The sequence below is a fragment of the Pistacia vera genome, unplaced genomic scaffold (assembly GCF_008641045.1).
Source record: "Pistacia vera cultivar Batoury unplaced genomic scaffold, PisVer_v2 Contig587, whole genome shotgun sequence".
NCBI lineage: Eukaryota > Viridiplantae > Streptophyta > Magnoliopsida > Sapindales > Anacardiaceae > Pistacia > Pistacia vera.
Window position 1 is genome coordinate 631,640 of NW_022196431.1, and position 23,665 is coordinate 655,304.

The 23,665-nt window shown below is 38.7% G+C and overlaps 1 protein-coding gene across 1 annotated transcript; it reads left to right on the forward strand.

Annotated features, from left to right (window-relative positions):
* The first annotated feature begins 3,321 nt into the window (after window positions 1-3,321).
* Window positions 3,322-6,463, forward strand: LOC116109680 (WAT1-related protein At1g68170-like). Its single transcript, XM_031395905.1, has 7 exons — window positions 3,322-3,590; window positions 3,989-4,051; window positions 4,172-4,288; window positions 4,817-5,069; window positions 5,163-5,321; window positions 5,436-5,587; window positions 6,042-6,463. The coding sequence occupies exons 1-7, from the start codon at window positions 3,394-3,396 to the stop codon at window positions 6,214-6,216; spliced, it is 1,116 nt and encodes a 371-aa protein (XP_031251765.1). The 5' UTR covers window positions 3,322-3,393; the 3' UTR covers window positions 6,217-6,463.
* Window positions 6,464-23,665: the final 17,202 nt, after the last annotated feature.

The window sequence follows — 23,665 nt, forward strand, 5'->3', positions numbered from 1 at the left end:
CATATAATAATGGTCTTTTTAACTCAAGCATCTTTTCTTTAATTCTTGTGTATCATCGGCATATATTTGAAACTTTAAGTCATTCGAATTCGGTCGAGTTCAAAGTGCTCTTTAAAATGCCTACGACTTATACTAATGTAGAATGGTTCAGTGGTTCAGATTAGACGTTTGTGCTTGCGATTTCAGCAATTAATTTATATACTTTATAAATGGTATACGGATTAAAAGAGATATAAGAATAAGCATAATAGCAGCCTGTGAAATTCTCTCAATCATATTAGTTTATCTATTCCATGGGGTTGAAAATGATATTCCGATTAAAAGAGAGATACCCCATAAGAATAAGCATAATTGCTAATGAAATTCTCCTACAGATATTAATTTATCTATTACAAAAGGGTTTTAAATAAATGATAAACGAGTTCCTTTGATGAGGAAATTTCGAGAATAAAGGAGCAAGATTTGAGTCCTGACTTTCATAAATTTTGACAAAAAAGAAACAAAAATAAAGAAAGAAATTAATTAACTTTTTTAGTGGTTCATCATTGCTGGCAACTAAAGTACTATTTTGTGAATGACAAATGCAACTCATTATCTATCTAATCTATTAATGAACATTTTAATTAAGAAAATAATGTTGAGATGAAAATATGAAGCAAATTAATTAACTTTTTTAGTCGTTCATCATTGCTGGCAACTAAAGTACTATTTTTTGAATGTTAAATGCAACTCATTATCTATCTAACCCAATAATGTTGAGATGAAAATATGAAAGAAATTAATGAGAATTAATGCAAGAAAACTAGAGGCACATACTGTGACCTAATAAAGCACATTTTAAGAACCACAGTAATAAATAAAGCAATACACCTATCTTTCAAACACTGCTTGAATTCCTAAGGGAACATTTGCCACGGCCATGACTAACGTAACTGTCAGTTATCACTAATCTCCTCTCTTCCGTAGAGCATTTGCTCAGTGGGAATGACTATTATCTGGATTAATTTGATACCTTTTGACGCCATGCATTTTTATTTATTTTTCAATTGCTGCTAATCCAGTTGTTGGCGTCACTCGAAAAGGCCAGCAATAACATTAATTATATATCATAAGACGTAACCAATGACAGAAACAATGTTTTGAAACCAGGATCAATGGCCCCTTACAAGCACTTAGTCACATACAAACACGTGGGTTCAATTAAGCCTATTCAACTATTTTTTTTAGAAAAAAAAAAAAAAAATCTTTATATTTTATGAAATTTATAATTTTAACCCCACATAAATGAATTATTAATCAATATTGTTTTAACTTTTCTTTCTTCTTCATTTTCTCCAATTTTCTCTTATATTATCTTTTTCCTTTGGTTGAATACTCACGGAATGCTACTCCTTTGGATTACAAGGTAAGATGATGTTCATTTTTTTATTTTTTTTTATTCTACTTAAAATTCTTTTCTTTTAGCTTTCTTAATTGATGAAAAATCATGAGTTATGGGTTTTTGTTGAGTTTAATAAATGGGTTTGAATTTGTAAGATTAAATTCCTAAATTTTAATATAAGTTTTGATTTAATATATTATGTGAGGTATAGGGTTAATTTGTTGTTTTAAGTTGGGTTTGATAAATTTAGTTAGTTATGAGTTAATTTGAATGGTTTAAAGAATTAATGAAACCCTAAGTATAGAGATTTAGGGATTTCGTTTGATTTTGATTAATAATATATGGTATATGATCGTCTTGAAAAGTCATTGCTATGAACCTCAAGTCAAAAACAAAACCTAATTCTACTTTCTCCACTGAAACTTTTTTAAATAGTAAGCAGAGCTACTTATTTGATGGTCAAAGGAAAGGAAACAAAGGAGAGTCTTGATCTGACGACTATTATTGCCAAGGAAAGAAGAGAATCACCAGCTGTATCGATAGCATGCAGCCAATGTGTTAGTTGATGCATTGAAAGAAAAGAAATAATGCTATGCTTACAACTGGATTATATAATCAGACATACAACCAGGCAAAAACATAGGACAGGGTAGTCATTTCATATAAATTTGTACAATTTTTGTCTGGTGTGATAACTTAGTTGTAACATTATTCATTGATTAATTATTTGATATTTAGGTTGGATTTGATGAGTTTTCGAGTTTATAAGTTAAATTGTATTGGATAGTAGAAATTGTTGGAAAAACCCAAGTTATTGAGTTGAATTTTGGTAAATTAAGTTGTAATTATTGTATAAGTTGTGGAATGCGAAAGTTTTAAGGTTAGCCTATGTTAATTCTTGAAATTGTGGTTTTTTTTTTTATTTGTAATTACAATTAATTATATTTCTGATATAAATTTTTATTTTTTATTTTTTTTCTCACTTGGTTTATTTCTTATAAAATTAGCATTGAATTACCTCTCGCAACTGCAAGTGTTGAAAGAACATTTTCTTGATGATGATTGTTAAAAATTAATTATGGAATCAAATGTGAGATTACTATTAATGATTGTCTTTTACATATATTGAGAGAGATATTTGATGGAATTGTCAATGAAGCAATATGCAACGTTTTCAGAATATGAAAATCATCGAGGACAATTGTAGAATTGATAATTTGGTTATATAACTTTTAAAAATACATTTTTATGTTTATTACTTTAGTATATATTTTATCGTAAATTTTTAATTTAGATGTCTTAACCCACTCACTAAAATCTTGGCTACAACCCCAAGGTGTTGGCTTAGGGGTCAAGAAGGTTTGTTCCCTTTATGACTTTAGATTCGAAATTTGGGACACACCTACCAAATTTAATTTGTGGTTTACCTAACATTAGACTTGTAGAGTATTCATTGGGTCTAGGGAGATTAGTCGAGGTGTGCATACGCTGCGAATACCTAATAATAATAATAATAATAATAATAATATACTAAAATTCGCTATGTCCCGACCCTTACTTATACACAAATAAAAATAACTATATATCATAAGACTAAGCACTTTCTACGGTTGGAAATTTTTCTACCATTTTCATTGCCCCGATACAATTAATTATGCACATTAGAATCTAATCTTAATCATCAAAAATTCTTTGATTCAATGAGATTACATTAAATAGTTTTTTTCACGTCAGATAAGATTACAAGTTTTCATTATAGTAAAAATAAAAAGGCCAAAAAAAAGTAATAGTTAAATAAATAAAGAAAAACATTTTAAGTGGATTCATCACTGCTGGCCACTAAACTACTATTTTGTAAATAACAAATGCAACTCCTAGCAATGAATCAACTATAAAACTACCATTAAAATTATAGCAACAACTATCACATGTCCCATAGATTAGCTTTTTCTTCCTTTTAAGCAAAAGACTGAAGTTATATTCATTCAGTCATCTAAATATATATATTAAGCATGATGGGTCATATATGTAGTTTCATAAATGAATTGAAACCAGCGTTGGTGATGGCTGGGGTTCAAGTGGTCTATGCAGGAGGAACTATATTGTATAAACTTGCAGTTATTGATGGAATGAGCTTCAGTATTATTCTCGCTTATAGATTCATTTTCTCCACAGTTGTTATGGTCCCTCTTGCTTTCTTTGTTGAAAGGTTTGGCCATTTTCTTCCAGTAATTTTTTGTTTTCCTTTCTCTTGGATGCCCTTTTTTTTGGTTTTTTGTTATTCTTATTCTTTGGCTGAAAATAAGGAAACTCACTTGAATCTTCATTTCAAAAATAAATATTCCATTTAATATTTATTTACAGAGATTAATAAATCAATTTTTTATTATGAAATTCAATAAATCAATTTTTTATTATGAAATTTAAAAAAAAAAAATCAGTTTTTTTTATTATGAAAATTAATAAATCAATATTTTAGTATGAAAGCTAACCTTCTTGAGTTTGATTAGAATATTTAGGAAAGCTTAAAGAGTAAATCACTATAATAAAGCTTCTATTTGGTCAGTTATATTAGTCTGTAATGCTTCTTAGAATTTGCTTTTGCAGGAAGAGAAGGCCAAAACTAAATTTGATGATACTGTTTCAAGCTTTTATCGGTAGCTTGTTTGGGTAAGTCAACACATCTATAGTGTACTGAAGTTGAGGGTTAGAAGAAAATAATAATAATAATAAAATCAAAGAAACAATTCTTGGCACACAATGCTAGTACATCTAACCATTTAATTGCAGGGCTACACTCTATCAATTTTTGTACCTGGAGAGCATGGTCTTAACATCAGCAACATTTGTAACAGCCATGGCTAACCTCACTCCGGCTGTCACCTATATTTTGGCTCTTTCTTTTGGGTACGGTACTCACCTCTTCTTTTTCTTTAACAATTGCCCCATACATAGATATTGATCATCCAAAATCACTATCATAACATATACTCAACGGATATTAATGAGGATTTAATGGTATATTATCCAAAATGATAAGGTGGCCTTGGATTAAAATTGCAATATTAATCGGCAATTTGGCATCCTCCTGTCAATTACTGATAAGTAATTAGGAGTACTTCTTTTGATTATTATCCATGAATGGATAACACTAGGAAAAGGTTTACATACTTCATTTTAAAAATTTATACCTGTGTCACCGTCAACCATATAAAACTCCAGCTTGTTGGGTTTTCTATTCAAAAATTACTTTTAAAACTAAAATACAATTTAATAAAGTGACATGTAAATCAATTATATGGTATTTTACACTAACTTTAGGCTTGTTTCAAAAATTGTGTTTAAAGATATTTAAACAAAACATTTATATTGAAAAATTCTTATATCTCTTATTTCTAATAATGATCTAGGTTGTTGTTGTCAAATTTATGGCAGATTAGAGAAGGTGGCCGGAATATGGACACTGGCTGGGAAGGCGAAAGTGGTGGGAACATTAATTGGAATAGTTGGGGCGATGGTCCTCACATTTTGCAAGGGAGTTGAGATTAAGATTTGGTCAACGAATATAAACCTCCTAGACCAAAATGTATCACAGGTACACCAGTCAGAATCTCTTGCCAAAACCCTCTTCGGCTGTCTATTGTCTGTGGTAGGTTGCTTCTTGTTTGGTATGTGGTTGATCATTCAGGTAATTAAAACTTTGCTTATATTTGTATAAATGTTTAACTTGGTATAAATGTCAAGCTTTTACATCAAATCAATTTATTTTGTATATTTACAGGCTAAAATGAGTGAGCAATATCCATGTCATTATTCAATCACAGCTTTGGTGTCTCTGATGGCAGCAATCGAGTCGGTTGTTTTTGCCCTTTGCAAGGAAAAGGATTGGAGTCAATGGAAGTTAGGCTTTAATATTAGGCTTCTTACTGTAGCTTATACGGTATTTTACCCATTTATTTTCATTCTTCTTATTTAATGAATATCGTAAACAGAAGACAAAAACCATATTTTAAAGGTTAGATTGTGTAATGTTCAAGAATTTTTCATGTTTCAGGGAATTCTTTCTTCTGCTTTGGTGATGACGTTGATGTTTTGGTGTGTGCAAATGAGAGGACCTCTATTTGTATCTGTATTTGGCCCTCTTATGCTTGTGGTAGTAGCTTTTGTTGGTTCATTAATTCTGGACGAGAGCCTATACTTGGGCAGGTATATATCTATTTATTTATTTCTTTAATTTATTTTAAGATTACACCTCTTTATTCAGAAAGAAACTCAATATATCTTGAGAAACCAGTCTCACATATCTAGTATTATTGATGAACTAGTGAACAAAGTGGCATGCATCTTAATTCTAATTCTTGAAAGAGCAACATTACTCTTACAACTTTTTCATATAACCTTTATTTGATAGTTCGCAATTGATCAACCTGTAATGAGTTTTATTTGTCCAAATACAAACTGATCGATCGCGAACTGTCACCTCAGAGTTGTATAAAAAAGTTGTAAGTATAGTTTTATTGTCCTTGAAATTATTATATTTGTAATTACATAAATAAATATATTGAAAAAAGTATGTTGAGAGAAGTTGGTTTTGTGTCGATCACATTATTTTTCCAAGAAAATATATCATACTTGTGAGCACTTTCGCAAATTGGTTCAGCATATTAGGGGCAAGCTTGATCATATGTGGGCTATATGTGGTGCTGTGGGGAAAAGCAAAGGAGATGAAGAAGAGAACTCAGTTAATTCCATCGGAAGGCTCTGGAGAATCTCAGTCGACCGAGATTGTTATCAACTCTCCAATCGATAACACTTCCAACAACAATAAGAACTGACCGAAGGAGACATACCATCAAAAGAAATTGAACAGATGAAGAAAATTAAAGATGAAAATAAAATTATATGATGGAGATTTACACCAAATCAGATGAAGAAATTGATACACATGAGATTTAAAAGGGCCAGGCCGTATTGTACGTAAAATCTAATTTGTGCAAAATATTTTAAAGTTTTGTAATATTTAGGTTACTAGCAATTTCAAGAGGCCACAAGCTACATATATATGTTGTTTCTTGTAGAAAATGGAAGTAAATGTTTGAATTTACTTGATATGTTACAAAAAAATAAGTTACATTCATATAGTTTGTTATAAATATTATAATATTAGCTCCAAAATTTTGGAAACAAATTAGCTAGAGTCGCAAATCCAGTATCAAATCAAAGCAAAACAAAATTGGTTATCAATCAATCAAAGACGGTAAAAACTAAAAATTGACACTGAAGAAAAGTGATAATAAAAGACGGGACGAAAGGAGTTGTTACAATAAAAGAGTTGTGTAGAACATAACTGATGTGATGCAAATTGTGCTCATGAATCAAGCCTTGACTGATATTGGTTACCAGATTTTTCTCCCTTGATTTATAAATATTCATGATTCAGGTTACCAGATTTTTCTCCCTTGATTTATAAATATTCATGATTCACAATCAGTGAAATTTATCTTATTTTCTTCTTATACGCCTAATAGCTAGGTGTGTGCAGGAATTTAGGGTAGAATCAGAATCGGCGGGCATATGAGGTTCCGATTCCGGTTCCTACCCGAAACTGACCTTGTGAGAGCTGGTTCCGGTTCCCTATCAGGTGGAACCAGTACTGTTCAATTACAATATCGATTCCACTAGTTTAAGGAACCATGATCAACCTAGGAACCATGATCAACCCAGGAACCGAAACCGAAACCAAGTTCCGAGTTGGAACCAGATTAGGAACCAGGATTGAACTAAAACATCATTAAAAAATGGGGGTAATTTTGCATTTCAAATAAGAGATTGTGATTTGGAATTGAGGAAAAAAAATGAAATGAGGTTTTACCATCTTCCTGATCATCTTCCTTCTTTTCTTTTTTCTCCTCATCTTCTTTCTTTTCCTTCTCATTTCCTATTCCTCATTAGTTTTCGGTGAACTCATTCAGTTTTCTCCTTTGCCAAGAAGCCACCATACCAAGTTCTGGATGCATACTGTTTCCCCCTACCACAACCGATTTGGCTAACCCCACTGTCATTGCCACCCAGACAATCAAGCATGGAGAATCATCAGATTTGCGGCCTGGCGGCGCTGCCTGGCCGCATTATGGCAAATTGCGGCGTGGTTAGGTGCGACCATGATGCAGATCTGATCAATTAATTTGAAACCTCATTGGCCCAAACTGTTGGGTTTCTAATCGAGTTATACGTAGCGGAATTTAAATTTTTTCTTTCAGTTAAAACCCTATGCCTGTGATCCTTATATTGATTCTGTTATTTACATGTTATTATAAATAAAAACACATCAGATTTGATATAATACCTGCGTTAGGCAGCTCCTTCTCTAGATTGATTTGATTTCGCTTCACTCTAAGTGTAGGAATGAACTTACGGTAATCCACTCGAAGACAAAAAGTTCACACAATTATTTTTTCTAAAATTAATTGGGTGATTCAAGGATTTTTAGGGCTGAAATTTTCAGAGAAAAAATCACTCTTCACAATGGGAAAAAGGGGTAGGGTTTTTAATTGTGTTAAAAAATCTGATTTTAGTTGCCTATTGAAATAGTTCCAATCCTATTCCTTAAATGGAATAGACATCTATTCCTAATTGGAATAGATATTACCTTATTCCCTAATAAGTAGTATATATATATATAAAGAGAGAGAGAGTAAAATTTTTCTATAGTGATACTCTATATAGAAATAAACTCTACATAGTTATAAAAAAATTTATTCCTAATTTGAGATAATTATAAATAAGAATAAATTCTACATTGTAACAAGATATAATTTTGCTAATTCCCATCTTAAGAAAAGTTGTCTCTACCTAGTAATAATTATTTGTATATTGTAAAAAAAAATATATGTTATGTTACATTAAAGATTTAAGATGAAATAAAATATTTATCTAAAGTTGTTAGAGATAATGATTTACACTTTAGAGTTGTTACCACATCTTTTAACTTACTAGTACATTACTTGCTAGAATTGACGTCTTTTGTTGAAGCCAAAACATTTCTAGCTTCTCAAGAATGTTTAGAGCTTCTTGGCACGAAACTTTTTGTATTTCCGTACTATCATCCTCATGATTATTTCCTTTCTCTTCTTGTCTAATTGTAACAATGATTTCTTCTTCAGTTAAAGCATGTATAACCTATTGCTCATCTGAATGATATAGGAAGACACTAATATCCATTTGATTAGTACAGTAAAGTTGTCGAATCTAATCACTCAATTTTACAATGACTTTTTGATTCTCTTCATCCACTTCATTTATAATTTGCAATTCATCGACATCGGGGGGTCTCAATTTTGGAATACTTAAAATAATTGGCAATTGTCTAGGCTTCACATCAATTGACCATGCAACAACTGCGTTTATAATTCCATCAAGGACATTTATCTTTATTAATTCAAAGACACGATCTTCAATCAGTTTCAAAAGTAGACAACAGAAGCGCTGAATTGAAATTCTAGTATTATTAAAACATAAATTGAAATCCTAATATTGTACTACTAAAACATGAATTGTCAAATAAGAAAATTTTGTAACCACGCTTCTATTAAGTTATAACTTTCTCATAGTAATAAAATTAGTTAGTCCTACCATTATGACTATATGTGTGTATGTGTGTGTGTTCGACATGGGCAATAATCTTTCAACAAATTCAATTGCACTGTAAGATTACCGAAATACCCTTTCATCATAAAATGACGAAATTGCCCTTTTATATAATATTCCTTAAATTGTCTTCTAAGTGTGACTCGTAAGCTCCTTATCATATTGGTAGTGGGTAATATCGTAATTAATATCCTATTAATCGTCTCATTACACACAGACTAAGATTGGCCTCTAGCAAAGCATCATGGCCACCCAGTAGATTCAGATTCGGCGAAATAGCTACCTATTAATGGTATGGTTACCGTGCAATTCAATCCCTTCATCATCTATTATCTCATCAAGGTTTGAAGCACATAAATAATGTCAGCTTAAATTATGAATTACCTTAACCTATTCGTATTCAGTTATCAAACAAATGACCAAACGAAATAGGATTCGAGTAACAACTCAATTCCACTATGGCCACAGATTTAAGGTTGTTGCCTCTTATTGAAAATCTTAGTGAGATAATTTCTCCTGTGCCCAAGAGTGATGAATCATTTATCGACCCACTATAGCCATAGTGTACTTCTTACTATAGCCAATCACTACGATACTGATAACCCTAAATATGATTACATTAGTATAGTGTCAAACTACACCAATATTTACACACTAGCTCTGATGATCTCAAGTCTAAAGATCACATGCACCACCATTTGTTAGAGGATGTATTCCATAGACATTGGGTTACCATCTATATGGAATCATCTATGGGCTAGTCCAGTAAACTTGTGAATAATAATCACCCATGCATCGCACCAAGTTGTCACCAAACAACCTTGACACGTGAGATCTGTTACTACCTTTCAGTAGGGTCATTCAACGCTATGATAGTCTTACCATATTGCATATATCCTTGGTCAGGATAATATTGAGGTTATGGACAATTCTAGAGTCGTCACTATATGTGCTCATAAGGTCCTCACTATATGTGCTCATAAGGTCCTCACAATCGAGATTTATAATGCTCGATACCCTCGTTATAATTCTATCATTCTAAGGACATATATCAATACATATATAACTATTTACATGATATAATAAAATACCTTTTATTAATGGAATACCATGATATATAGAGTCAATTTACAAAATGCTATTGGCTCTAGGGCACATATTCTAGCACAAACGATCATTACTTGCCATTTAGCAATAGCAACTCTCGCACTCGCAACCTGCTACTAGTATGTATTGGTTACTTGTTGTTCAATGGATCGGTTGTTGTCACGTTTTCTTTGAAGCTGATACATCGATTTTCTGATGAAGCAAAAGTGAGATGGATTTTGAGAGGTGGTAACACGTCAGTTGTCGATTCTTGGCCGAATAAGAGAAGTGTGAAGTATATGGAGTTGTTCTTGGGTAACAACTTGAAACGGTAGAGAATGACAGTGGATTTACAAAGTAGTAACAAGCTACAAGTTTCGAATTTAGGGATTTGTTGTATTATACATTTGTAATTTCTATAAACAGTTGGGGGTGTACTTGTAATTTTTGGTGAACAGTACAGGCATATTTTTCATTTATGTGAATAGTAACTGTGTAATTTTCCTGGGTACCTAGAACGAGAATCAGATCCTGTGTTTCAGGTTTCGATTCCAAATATTTAGGAACCAAAACTAGCCTGTACTTCAGGTTCCAAATCCTAGGAACCGGCCAGCTCCGATTCTAGTTTTTGTTTCTTGGGATTTGGGTGGAGCCTTGGACCTGCTAACCCCTACTAATAGCTCTACTATAAAAATTCATGCTAAAGTGTAAATGAGTGTATGACGTAACAAATCATTCTACTTTTAAGAATTCTTTTCTCATTATTAAGACCATAGTGAACCGAATAAAAAATCAAAAAGTAATTTGGAAAAGAGTTCGACTATGCAAAAGCGTGATTGTTCAACCAAAATGCTTCCACTATTTCTTCTGCTTCTGTGTGGTCATTATTTTAATATATTTCCAACAAAAAGTTAGCATAATTTTCCTATTAGGTCATTATTTGTTTAAGAAGAAAAAAGAATTGAAGTGTGCAAGAAGTTATAATGCTCAAGAAGAAGAGATTTCAGCCGTGATTATCGCTATGCTTTGTATATAAACATCCGATACAGCATTAATGCAAAATTATTCTGTCCAGTTTACAATTAAATGTAATATTGTTTGACTTCATTAACCATTTATCTGGGCACCGGCTTTGTGATGGAAACAATTTAGAGCATGTGCAATTTTATTATAATTCAATATTCTTTGAGCAAACAATGTTTTAATATTTTACTTGTCTAGTGGCAGACGTACCTAATAATTGTTTCACTTACTAAGCATCTTTTTTTCTTTTTTAAAAATGCTACTGTTTGCAGGTATATATACAATTGGCATCTATTACATTAATATTTAGATTATTTTGTTGTGATAACTCTTTGAGGAAGGAGTTTTTGTATTATATATGTTATGCCTGAAAAGGTAAGGCTGAAGTAGAGTCTTGTCAGCATGGGTTGATCAGAACTTAGGAAGGTTCCGTAACATTTCAGACGCGGCCACGTCGCATGATGACGTGAGTAGCATGCCCCTGTCAGTGCAGTGTGTGAACACCAGGTCAACGAATGGTTGGGAATCGTCCACATATCCAATCCCTGCACAAGTCGAGGTAAATCACACAGGCAGGTGAGCAATGGGACGTAGAGAAGGATTTGCACGGTATCCACCCCACTTGCAGATTTAGTAATCATTACCTTGATTCATCCCACTATAAATAGAGGCCTTCTCTCTCATTTGCGGGATTGGCTAATTTCACTCTTGAATAGCATACTCTCTCTCTCTCTCTCTCTCTCTCTCTTTTGTATTCTCTAAGCTGTAGCTCAGCTCGATGAACACGACCTGACTTTACTCTCATTAATACAATATCAGTGGATATAAGATTCACCTTTGAGCATCCGAACCACTTTAAACATTGTTCTTCATTCTTTACTAAACTCAATACTTCCATAATCCCGTGTGACTTCTAAGCCCGCTTAGCATTTCTCACGTGCGAATAGTTGGTGTCAAAATCAAGCATCAACAGTTTGGTGCTAGAGGGAGGGCCTGATTTAGTACCTGTTCTTCATCAAGAGAATCTCTGACTAATCGGTCCCACTATAGCAAATGGCTCGTGGCTTTGAATCTGAGCGAACCAATTATGGCAATGAAGAGATCTCCTAGGTACAAGAGGACACTTCTCCTGAAGTGCCCCCAGCTCAGCAAAATATCATGGAGGATTTCCCTTCAAGCTCACAGCTTGATCCAACCGTCATGAGTTACCTGGAGAAGTTTAACAATACTCTCCAAACGATCAGCCAAAGGCTAGACCGATTGGATTGGGTCGTGCCACCCAAATCAAATGAGGCGGTGCCACAGCTGAAAACACCTGTAGGTCGCGTGAAAGTGTGGAAAAGGGCAAAAGCCCATACTACGCACACTGTAACGCGTCAAAGAAAGGGAAAGCAAGTGGCACACAATGGACCCAAAGGCTCCGAGGGACCAACGAACACCGATCATACCCCGGGTAGAATACCCGTGGCATTGCGACTCGGTGACATATCGCGACCTGAGCCGTCCCGTGCCACGTTGCATGAGCACTCCCACAAAAGTGCAAGGCAGGGAGATTCCCATTATTGCCAAAATGACGACTTTGATCATCGTTGTGTGGGAGATTCCCACCGTCCGCGGGTCGGTTCGTACCACCACATAGGTCGAGAAGGTTCCTCGAACCACTCAATGCCATCACACGGCTTCAGCCAGCGTGTGTCGAGATTGGCCAGAACTACCGGCCGAGGAGAAGAGGAATCTGACTTGCAGTCTTTCCTCAACCGGAACCGTGAGGGTCAAACCCATGTTACGTAAAGTGATCCCCAGATAGCTCTGCTGCCTCAGATTGAGGAGCTACAGCGAGCTTTGGATCAGCTTAAGGCTCAGCAAAATGAGCAAGGGCAGGTCACAAAGGCGTCTCCCTTTTCTCCAGTAGTGTTAGTTGCTCCCCTCCCGTCAAGATTCAGAATGCTCGACATGTGAGCATTCGATGGGAATTCCGATCCGTAAGATCATATGTACGAGTTCAACGACCTCATGGAACTCTACCAAGTCTCTAACTTGGCAAAATGCCATTGCTTGGCAGTAACCCTTACCTCCCATGCCAAGCGATGGTTCAGGTCGGTCCCAGCGGGATCAATCAACTCGTGGCCTCAAACGAGCTCGAAATTTTTGAGACACTTCCAGGCGAACAGGAAGTTCTCAATGCCGCTAAGCTACCTAAGCAACATAAGGCAAGAGAGGGATGAGCCCCTCCAATCTTATATTGACAGGTTCCACAAGGAGCTCCACAAGGTAGCTCACACTCCCGAAGAGTCCGTTCGGACTCTCATTATTGTGGGAGTTCACCCACAAATGGACTTGTGGAAGGAGATGCAGTTTAAGGACGATGTTTCCCTCACCCACTTCTACAACCTTACAGAAAAGTACCTCCGCATTGAAAACTTCGTGGCTATGCTCAACCGCCATGACCCCGGTCCTTCGGGCAGTGCTCCCGATCAGGGGGAGAACAGGAGGGCTGATCGCAGATGGGCTAATAATGATCAGCGAAAAGGAAAGAAGCAGCGATACGAGCCCAAGAAATCCTACGCCCCAGTTCCTCATCACGATCTCGACAAGAGTTAATACACCCCTCTGAATGCCTCTGTGTTGGCTATTCTAGATAAGTCAGAGGAGGTCGGTTTGCTTGGAGAGCCCGAGCCCATGAAAAATCCTTCTTCGGCTACGAATAATAAGAAGTACTGTCGCTATCATCGGGATAATAGGCACCACACCAATGAGTGTCGGCCCTCAAGCAAGCAATTGAGGACCTCATTAAGCAGGGGCACTTCAAAGAGTATGTCGATGACTCTGCTCTCGTTCGGGTGAAAAATCAAGAGGAACCGGAAAAGAAGCTTCATGGTCACAAGGGTCTCTACAGTGTAGGGATCATCTTTGGGGGACCACATCTTACAGGAAATTCACGAGGTGCCCATGAAAGGTATGCTCGCGCAGCTCGTCATGACCCCATAAGTGTGATGAGCATGACACCACAACCAACGAAGGTTCGCAGAGAAGAGGAAATCACCTTGATAAGAATGCAAATGACATATTTACCCCCCTTAATGTCTAGTCTTTTATACTTATTTGCTGCCTAAATGTACTCATTATTATTCTATTTTGATTTAGGATGCAAATGGAAGCGTTAATTGCAAAACAGAACTAATTAAGTGAATTCGGACAGTTTCGACATTGTTTCGTAATCTGGGCATAACTCTCTCATCCGAGCTCCGATCGAGATGATTCAAAATGTTGTGGAATGCTAAGGAAGAGATATACAACTTTCATGTTTTTAGTTTGGAGAGATAATCGCTGAATCAAGGTTGTAATCAAGCTTGAAGTTTACACACCTGCACTACCGACGTTCTGGAACATTCCGCCTTGTCATGCAATTCAAATAGGCAGATTATTACAAGAAGTTTTGAAGACCTGTTGCACGCAAATTACAGCTAGAAAACACCACTTTTCTATTTTATTTTAGGACTTTATTATTTTATTTCCAATTAATCAGATTAGGATAAATGTTACTTTAGGATATTAGAATATTTTAAAGAGATTGAGTAGAATTAGAATTCAAATTTAGATATTTTTAAAAGAGAGATCAGATTAGGGATTACAACACATATCACACATACCTCTCTCTTCTCTCTCTGGTGGATTTTCGTTTTTCCTTTGAATTTTCGTGATGGCCATGAGAGCCTAATTTTTATAACTTGGTCGAAGGAAACAGAGGCCTCGGAATCAATAAACTGTGAGATCTAATCTATTTTTTTTGTTTTCAATTTTTGTGTTTGAGTATTGGATGTTCTTCTATGCCTAATTTTATGATTGTTGCATTTAATTACTAGGAGGCCTACTAGTTTATTAATTGTTGCAATCTACTGCTAAGTTAGATATCAAATCCGTAATTGTTTGATTCCTCTAACTTGTGAAGCAATTAGGGTTAATAATTTGCTGCGTCAGGAATTAGTAATCTTAAGAAGAACACTGGACTAAATTAAATACAACCGCTTGAGTTTGTGTTGTTTAGCTTCATCGATTTCTCTAATTCTTAAGGCTGCCACTAGATTAAATCTTTAGCGCTTGTCTAGGGTTGTTTAGTGGTAAGATTAATTAAGATCGCTTGCTTCCTAATTAATTACAATTAAGGAGAGATAGGAAAATAGTTCCAACGGTGAATATTCAAAGTAAGAATTGATTTACTTTTGCATCAATGATCAGTTGTAAGATTCCGACGGTAGATGTTGACGGAGACCAAGTTTTGTTATTTTGATTAATTTAGATTTGAATTGCTTTTGTTTTTCCTGAGATTATTTCTGTTTTACTCAAAACCCCCCTCAGCCTTGTTCACATAACATAAAATACGGCTAGACACTCTCCATAGGAATGACCCTGACTCACACTACTACATGTGTTTTTAGGTTTTAATTTTGGGTGCATACGATAGTACGCCACACCTTCTCTAAGAAAGACGTAGTACGATTGCATCATCCCCACAACGATGCTCTCGTCATCACACCTGAAATAGGGCGGTGTGAAGTCCACAGAATGTTGGTGGACAATGGGAGCGCCGTGAACATCTTGTTTCAGCGAGCTTTCGAAAGGATGAAACTGGATGAGGCCGATCTGAAGCCTGCCTCCATCCCTCTATATGGTTTCACCAGGGATCATTTGATCCCCAAGGGAACAATCTCGCTCCCAGGCACATTGGGTGATACCGACGAAATGACCAAAATGACTGAGTTCCTAGTAGTGGACTATCCATCCGCTTTCAATGGCATCCTAGGATGACCTTTACTAAGAAACTTCAAAGTAGTCACCTCAATCTACCATCTAAAGATGAAGTTCCCACCCCAATGGGGATAGGGGAAGTAAGCGGATCTCAATGCATATCTCGCGACAACTATGTGAGGGCAGTGCAGATGGAATGTAAGGGAAAAGGAACTCCAATTGGCATCCCTGAACAGGCAATGGCGATCAGTAGGATCGAGCCACAGCCTGGCCCAGCCGAGGATAACATGGATCCTTATATCCAGGAATGCCCTTGTAGTGGGCCGGTTGAGGACCTATCTGAAGTATCGGTCGATCAGAGCGAGTCGAGCTGAGTGTTGAGAATTGGAAGTAATCTCAACCCCCAGCTCGCCAGCGACTTGACCAGCTTCCTTAGGAAAAATATTGACGTGTTCACATGGATTCATGCCGACGTGGTTGAGATCAGCCCGAATATCATATGCCATGCCCTAAATATAGATAGTGAGGTCAGGCCGGTCTGTTAGAAGAGAAGAGCAATAGATCCGGAGTGATATGCTACCTTGAAAGTTAAGGTAGATAATCTCCTCCTAAACGGATCCATCCTGGAGGCACTCTACCTGAGCTGGGTTGCCAACCCGGTTTTGGTAAAGAAGCCTAATAGCAAATGGCAGACCTGTGTTGACTTCATTGACCTCAACAAAGCCTGTCCGAAGGACAGCTTTCCCTTGCCGAGAATTGACAACTCGTTGATGCCACCTCCGGGCACGAGCTGCTGAGTTTTATGGACGCCTATTTGGGATACAATCAGATTCTGATGTACACGTCGGACGAAGAGCATGCCTCCTTTGTTATAGATCGGGGGCTGTATTGCTACAAGGTTATGCTCTTCGGCCTAAAGAATGTTGGGGCTACTTACCAGAGACTGGTAAACCAAATTTTTTCTGAACAGATCAAAAAATAATGAAAGTCTATGTTGATGACATGCTAGTCAAATCGCATGTCGCTTCAGATCACATAGCGCATCTCGTTGAGATGTTCGGTATACTTTGGAGGTACAAAATGAAGCTCAATCCTCTCAAGTGTTTGTTCGGAGTATCCTCGGGAAAATTCTTGGGGTATATGGTTAACCAGAGGGGAATAGAAATCAACCCCGAAAAGATCCAAGCTCTCCTTGATATGAAAAGCCCGACCAACCGAAAACAGGTTCAGAGTCTTAATGGATGAATAGCGGTACTCAATCGCTTCATATCAAAGGCAACAGATTGTTGCTTGCTATTCTTTAATATACTTAGGGCCAACAAGAAGTTCGAGTGGACTCCTGAGTGTGAATAGGCATTCTAGAGCATTAAAGAGCACCTTGGGAAGCCACCGCTTCTGTCTAAGCCTCTTCCTCAGGAAATTCTTCTTCTGTATCTGTCCGTCTCTCAGTATGCAGTCAGTGCATCTCTAATTCGGGAAGAAGACAAGGTCCAATGGCTAGTATATTACGCAAGCAGATGTATACTGGATGCCGAAATGCGATATCCAGAAATGGAGCGATTAGCTTATGCCCTATTGATAGCTTCCAGGAAGTTATAACCTTATTTCCATGCCCATACAATCCATGTGTTGACCAACTATCCGCTCAAGCAAGTCCTTCAAAAACCAAAGGCTTCGGGTAAGTTGCTAAAGTGGGCTATGGAACTAAGTCAGTTCGATCTGCAGTACAGACCAAAAGCAACCATTAAAGGGCAGGCTGTTGCTGATTTCATTTTGGAATTCTCATATCAATCGGTTAAGAAATCTGAGCAACAGGCTAGCCAAGTCACCCAGGAAACAATTCAGAATATATCGACCTAGAGCCTCTATGTCGATGGATCCTTGAACAAGAAAAGGGCCGAGGCAGGCCTTCTCTTTCTTAGTCCCAAATGGACTCGCATCCATGGTATTCTTCGATTCGGGTTCAAAGCAACCAACAATGAGACTGAGTATGAAGCTCTACTCGCTGGTCTGCGCTTGGCAAAAGAAATGGGATCAACCGCAATTAGCATTCAAAGCGACTCCATGTTGGTTGCTAACTAGAACTTAGGGGAATATCAAGCCAAGGAAGAAAACATGATCAGTTATCTGGAGAAAACTAAGGCTGCACTCGAGCCATTCAAGCACTTCATGATTACACAAATCCCTAGAGACAGTAATTCTATAGTAGATGCCTTGGCAAAGATAGCCTTGTCGCTAGACTTAGATGCGCCAGGAAGTATTCCTGTTCGGTTTTTAAAGACCCCTAGTATCAGCTCACGCGAACAGGTTGTGAATGTGACAGAGTCAGTTTCCTAGATGACCTCAATTATTCAGTATCTCCTAGATGGAACCTTGCCCAACGACAAGATCGAGGCAAGAACCATGTGAACTAGAGTTGCTCGTTACACGCTTATAGGAGATCAACTGTACAAGCGAGGGTTTAACGCCCCTCTCCTCCGATGTGTAACCGATGAGGAAGCAGACTACATCATGAGGGAGATACATGAAGGGATTTGTGGTAATCACACTGTCGCGCGATCCCTCGCCAACAAAGTTTTTCGTCAAGGGTATTATTGGCCCCTACTCCAAAAGGATACCTTCAACTTTGTGAAAAAATGTGACAAGTGCCAACGGTTCGCAAACATACGCGAACTCCTTCCCACCAGCTGATAACCATGACCAGCCCTTGGCCATTCTCCATGTGGGGAATCAATCTTATTGGACCCATGCCAGTTGGAAGGGGAGAGGTCAAGTATGCAGTGGTCACAGTGGATCACTTCACCAAGTGGGTCGAGGCCGAATGCTTGGCCGTGATCACTACCAAGAAGCTCAAGGAAATCGTCTTAAAAAACATAGTGTGCCGCTATGGAATTCCTCATACCCTCATCTCCGATAACGGGAAACAGTTCGACAACGAGGAATTCAAGCAGTTTTGCGATGAGCTGGGGATCCATAAAAAATTCACCTCAGTCGCAAGACCGCAAGCAAAGGGCCAGGTTGAAGCTATCAACAAGACCATCAAGCATACTTTGAAAGCAAAACTTGGCGCTGCCAAGGGTAATTGGGCTGACAACCTCCTAGAAGTCCTATAAGCATACAGGACAACTCCGAGAACCTTTACTTCAGAAACATCCTTCTCGCTAGCATATGGCTGCGAGGCGATGATCCCAATAGAAGTAGGGATTGGTTCACTTCGGAGAGACCTGTTCAATGAAACAGACAATAAAGCGCTTATGCACGCAAGTCTGGATCTAGTTGAAGAACATCACAGCAAGGCTCAGCTGAGGATAGCAGCGTACCAACAACGCGTGAAAAGGTTCTTCGACTCTAAGGTTAGGAGAAGAGACTTCCAGGTCGACGACCTTGTCCTTAAATAAGTTATTCTCGGTTCAAGAGAACCAAGTGTGGGAGTATTGGGGCCAAATTGGGAAGGCCCATACCGCGCCACTAAGGTGATACGACCAGGGACTTATCACTTTAAAAGACTCAACGGTTCCAAAGTACTGCAAGCTTGGAATGCTGAACATCTTTGCCCCTATTATTAGTAATTCTGAACCCATTTTCTAAATTCCTTGTAAATATTTGCTCTTTTAAGCCTGTAAATAAGATAAGCTCTTATGTAATATTGATTCTCACATGTGAGCCTTTCTGTTCGCATATATCAATTGTACAAATACTATCGCAAATAGTTAGAATGTGCCCACATGTGTAATATTTGTGATGTACAAAAAATTATAAGTACTCATGAATGATTAAGGAAATAATTTCTTTATTTATTATAAATTAAAAAAAGTGAGTACAGATTTGCGAGCACAGAAACAGTAATGAAAAGTAGAAGCAGAAACAATCACTGACCTTCATTCCCATGACTCGAAGGTGCGACCTCAGTATCTCCGGGTTGGTCACCGACCACTTGGTCAACCGCCGGTTCTTTCGAAACATACTCTTCCGGATGGTCATCCTCCGAATTAGGCCCTTGACTTTCCTCCTCGTCGTAAACCTATGCCATGGAAGCGAGGATCCTCTGATAGTTATCGGGGAGGTCGGTGAGGTCTATGTTCGGATTCTTTGGTCGCAAGGCATAGATGGACTAGATCGACTAGTCAGCGGCTCTCCTCTCAATTTCCAGCTCTTGTCGCTTCATCTCTTCGGTTAACGAAGCAACATGTCCCTAGGACAATTGGAGTTCTGCCTCAAGTGCCTACCTCTGCTTCTCAGAGGTTTCCCACAGCTGCGCTCTGTCCTACTCTGCTCGCAAGGCCCGCTCGGAGTTTGCTCGTAGCTCCAGCTCTTTCTCACCAGCCTCCTTGGTGAGTTTGGCCATTGTCCGTTAGAGCTCTTTAACTTCCTCTCCCCTCTTCTCTAGCTCGGCCTTCTGGAAATCTACTGTGCGAAGCACAGCATTCCTCTCTGACAAATATTGGTTTGTCTGAACGGTCGATAGGTTCATCTCTGTCTGTGCAGCTTCTAAGTCCTGTTTCAGCCGCATGTTCTCTTCTCTCAGCTCGACAAGCCCCTCAACGGCTACCAATTGAGTCTTCTGCTGGGCCAAGTGCATGGCGAGCAAAGACTACATAGCAAAAGGAGCAGGGGTTAAATTCCTTTTCACTAAAAAAGTAAGAGAAATATAAGAAAGTCCTCGACAAGGACAAACCCACTTACCTGGCTTTCTAGCTAAAACGCTATGGTCGTCAGGTCCACGAGGTTGGAGGCCATGAACTGCTCAAAAGCCTTTGCGAGCTAGCACTCCAGTAGGGTGAACATTACTGGCTACAAGTACTTTGGGAGTTGCCCCATAGAATCTAGCATAGACATGCTCGTTCCCGCGGCAAGTGGCGTCTTGCCCACTAGTTCCTCGCCTACTCTCCTCCCAGGAGCTGCGACCTCCCCTTGCCTCCTATGGGGACCCTCAAGGGCAAGTGTAATGCTAGTCGCGTCCTTGGGGGTTCTCCCGAGTGGAAGGCCTAGTAAGGCTACGACCCTCTAGGCTGAATGCCCAAGCCCTCCGGCTCGGACTCTGACTCCTCGACCCGAAGCTGCTTCCTCTTCTTGGATTTCTGGGCCACAGTCTTCTACTTAGGACGAGCAGTCGTAGGCTAGGGAGCACCCGCCGGCGTCCCTCCGACAGGGGACTGTTAGGGGCTGCCCCGGCTGGTCCCATGGCACCGACCCGAGGGAAGGTGAACTCCCTAGCTCTCAGCGACCTAGGCACTTTGGGTGGCATGGTTGCTGCATGCGAATATCGTTAGCAAAACAGTTCGCTGCATGCAAACAATAAGGTTGGCTAAGGTTATGGACACTTACTCGATAAAGATTCCAAGGTCGCCTCGGGGTTGAAAAAGCTGTATTTCCACAAGTTGGTAGTTGTCACGAGCAGCCTCGCGTCACAACTCTGTTAGGGCAGAAGACCAAAGGCAGTTATTTTGTTGAAGTCAATGAGAGCCGACAACCTAGTCGTCTTGTTTACTACGAAGAAATGGAAGCGTTCGTTAGCAAAAATTAAAAGAAAGAAAATTCGCCAAGTAAAAGAAAGGAAGACCTACTGAGCTCCCTAAAATGGCAAATGCCATCATAATGGAAAAAGAAAAATTTCGTCTCATACGCCCCGACGTTACTAGGGTAACTGTGTATCCCTCCCTCGATCGTAGATCACTTCGAGAGGTAAAAGGAGTCATTGTCTTTGCTCTTCTTTAAGTAATACGAGCAGCATGGCTCTAGCGCAATCAGCTCACAGAGACCATTCTCGCCGCACGTGATATACATAGCCACGACTATCATATACGTGTTTGGCGTCAGTTGTAAAGGTGCGACCTGATCAAGGATCGACCTTATGAAAGGATGAAAGGGAATCAGTTCTCCACATTTGAATATGTTCTCGGAGATCGCAGCCATTCCCTCTAGCGAATTCTGAGCTGTATACGTCCTATGCTGGTAGACATCTACGCTAATTGCATATTGGTCGACTGCTTTTTGAATTTCCTCTCTTGTGGCTACTGACAGGATTTCCTGCGAGGGACCCGCTGGGGCGTCTTGCACTGGCGAGCTCATTCTCTCATCTGTTCTAGTCGTTGAAGGGTCCATTTCTTCTACGGTCTGAAAAAGAGCGACATGCAGGAATTACTCAATCGTCATACAAAGTTTTGTACGATGATGTGGAAGAAAAGATAAACACTGTCTTCCTTAAACCCTAGAAAAACCCTAAGAATCCTTGGGGACCACCCCCAAAGACTCAAACCCTAGAAGAAAGCCAATTCTCCGTTCAACCGCCTGCAAACGCCCACCATTATCGCATGGTTATCTAAAAAAAAAAAACAAAAAAAAGGGAAGTAATGGAAGGACCTTCCTTACCTCTTGAGTGTGGGGATTGAACTTCCTGCTGTGAACGTCAAGTGCGCACCAATTTGAAGGATGGAAAATCTGGTCTCAGGAAGCTTCTTGCTCTTTCTGAAAAAGTGATTGTTGTGACATTGCTTAAGGTGAGCCTGGGATTTTATAGTGGAGAAAGTGGCGATTGCTTTTCCTGAAGCCAAGTGACGTTTGGACCAAAATCATCTCTCGTCGTTGATCGCAACCACGTGTCGTCAATCAACGGGAAGGAGTAACCGTCATGCTTCGAGAAAACAAATTTTCACTTCTCTCCATTGAAATAATCGAGCAATGGCTCGTTTCCCTCCTCCACATTGAATGCGCTCGAATCCATATTTAATGCTCTGATAAGGAATGTCATTTCAGCATGGCTTACATTTAATGTGCATGGCTGGCACTTATTGCGCATAGGACACGTTTGTCAGAGTAAAAGGTATTTCATTAATGGATTAGTTGCCAAAGCACAACGGATAACATCTGAAGAGTCGTTAGGACAGAACACTCTTCGTCGCATGTCAATTGCGAAGCAATGTGACTCCATGCCTTCAGCAAAAATGCGCTAAGTATAACCAGGTCGCGGACCTCGGTTAAGATAAGAGGTGCATCAATACGACACTAAATAGGGTTTGACCCAGGTCGTAGACCTTGCGGAATGAGACCATTTCAGGTCGCCCATAGGGAAATGTCTAGCGACCACCCTACAGCCAGGTCAGATCGATCAGGCGTCATTCGAAGCATATCAAATCAAGGCATAATTGTGAAGTCCTCAAGGTTCGATTCTCAAACCTTAAAAACTAGGAGACTTCTGTTATGCCTGAAAAAATAAGGTTGACGTAGAGTCTTGTCAACATGGGGTGGTCAGAACTTAGGAAGGTTCCGCAACCATTCAAACGCGCCACGTCGCATGATGACGTGAGTAGCATGCCCCTGTCAGTGCAGTGTGTGAACGCCAGGTCAGCGAATGGTTGGGAACCGTCCACGTATCCAATCCCTACACAGGTCGAGGTAAATTACTCGGGTAGGTGAGCAATGGGACGCAGAGAAGGATTTGCACGGTATCCACCCCACTTGCAGATTTAGTAATCATTACCTTGATTTATCCCACTATAAATAGAGGCATTCTCTCTCGTTTGCGGGATTGGCTAATTTCACTCTCGAATAGCATACTATCTCTCTCTCTCTCTCTCTCTCTCTCTCTCTCTCTCTCTCTCTCTCTCTCTCTCTCTCTCTCTCTTGTATTCTCTAAGTTGTAGCTCAGTTCACTGAACGCGACCTGACTTTGCTCTCATTAATACAATATCAGTGGACGTAGGATTCGCCTTTGAGCATCCGAACCACTTTAAACATTGTTCTTCATTCTTTACTAAACTCAATACTTCCATAATCTCGTGCGAC

Coding starts and splice junctions, on each gene's coding strand:
- LOC116109680 (XM_031395905.1), top strand. CDS start 3,394: ATGATGGGTCATATATGTAGTTTCATAAATGAATTGAAACCAGCGTTG. Junction 5,070..5,162: donor GTATGTGGTTGATCATTCAG/GTAATTAAAACT, acceptor GTATATTTACAG/GCTAAAATGAGTGAGCAATA. Junction 5,322..5,435: donor TTCTTACTGTAGCTTATACG/GTATTTTACCCA, acceptor TTCATGTTTCAG/GGAATTCTTTCTTCTGCTTT.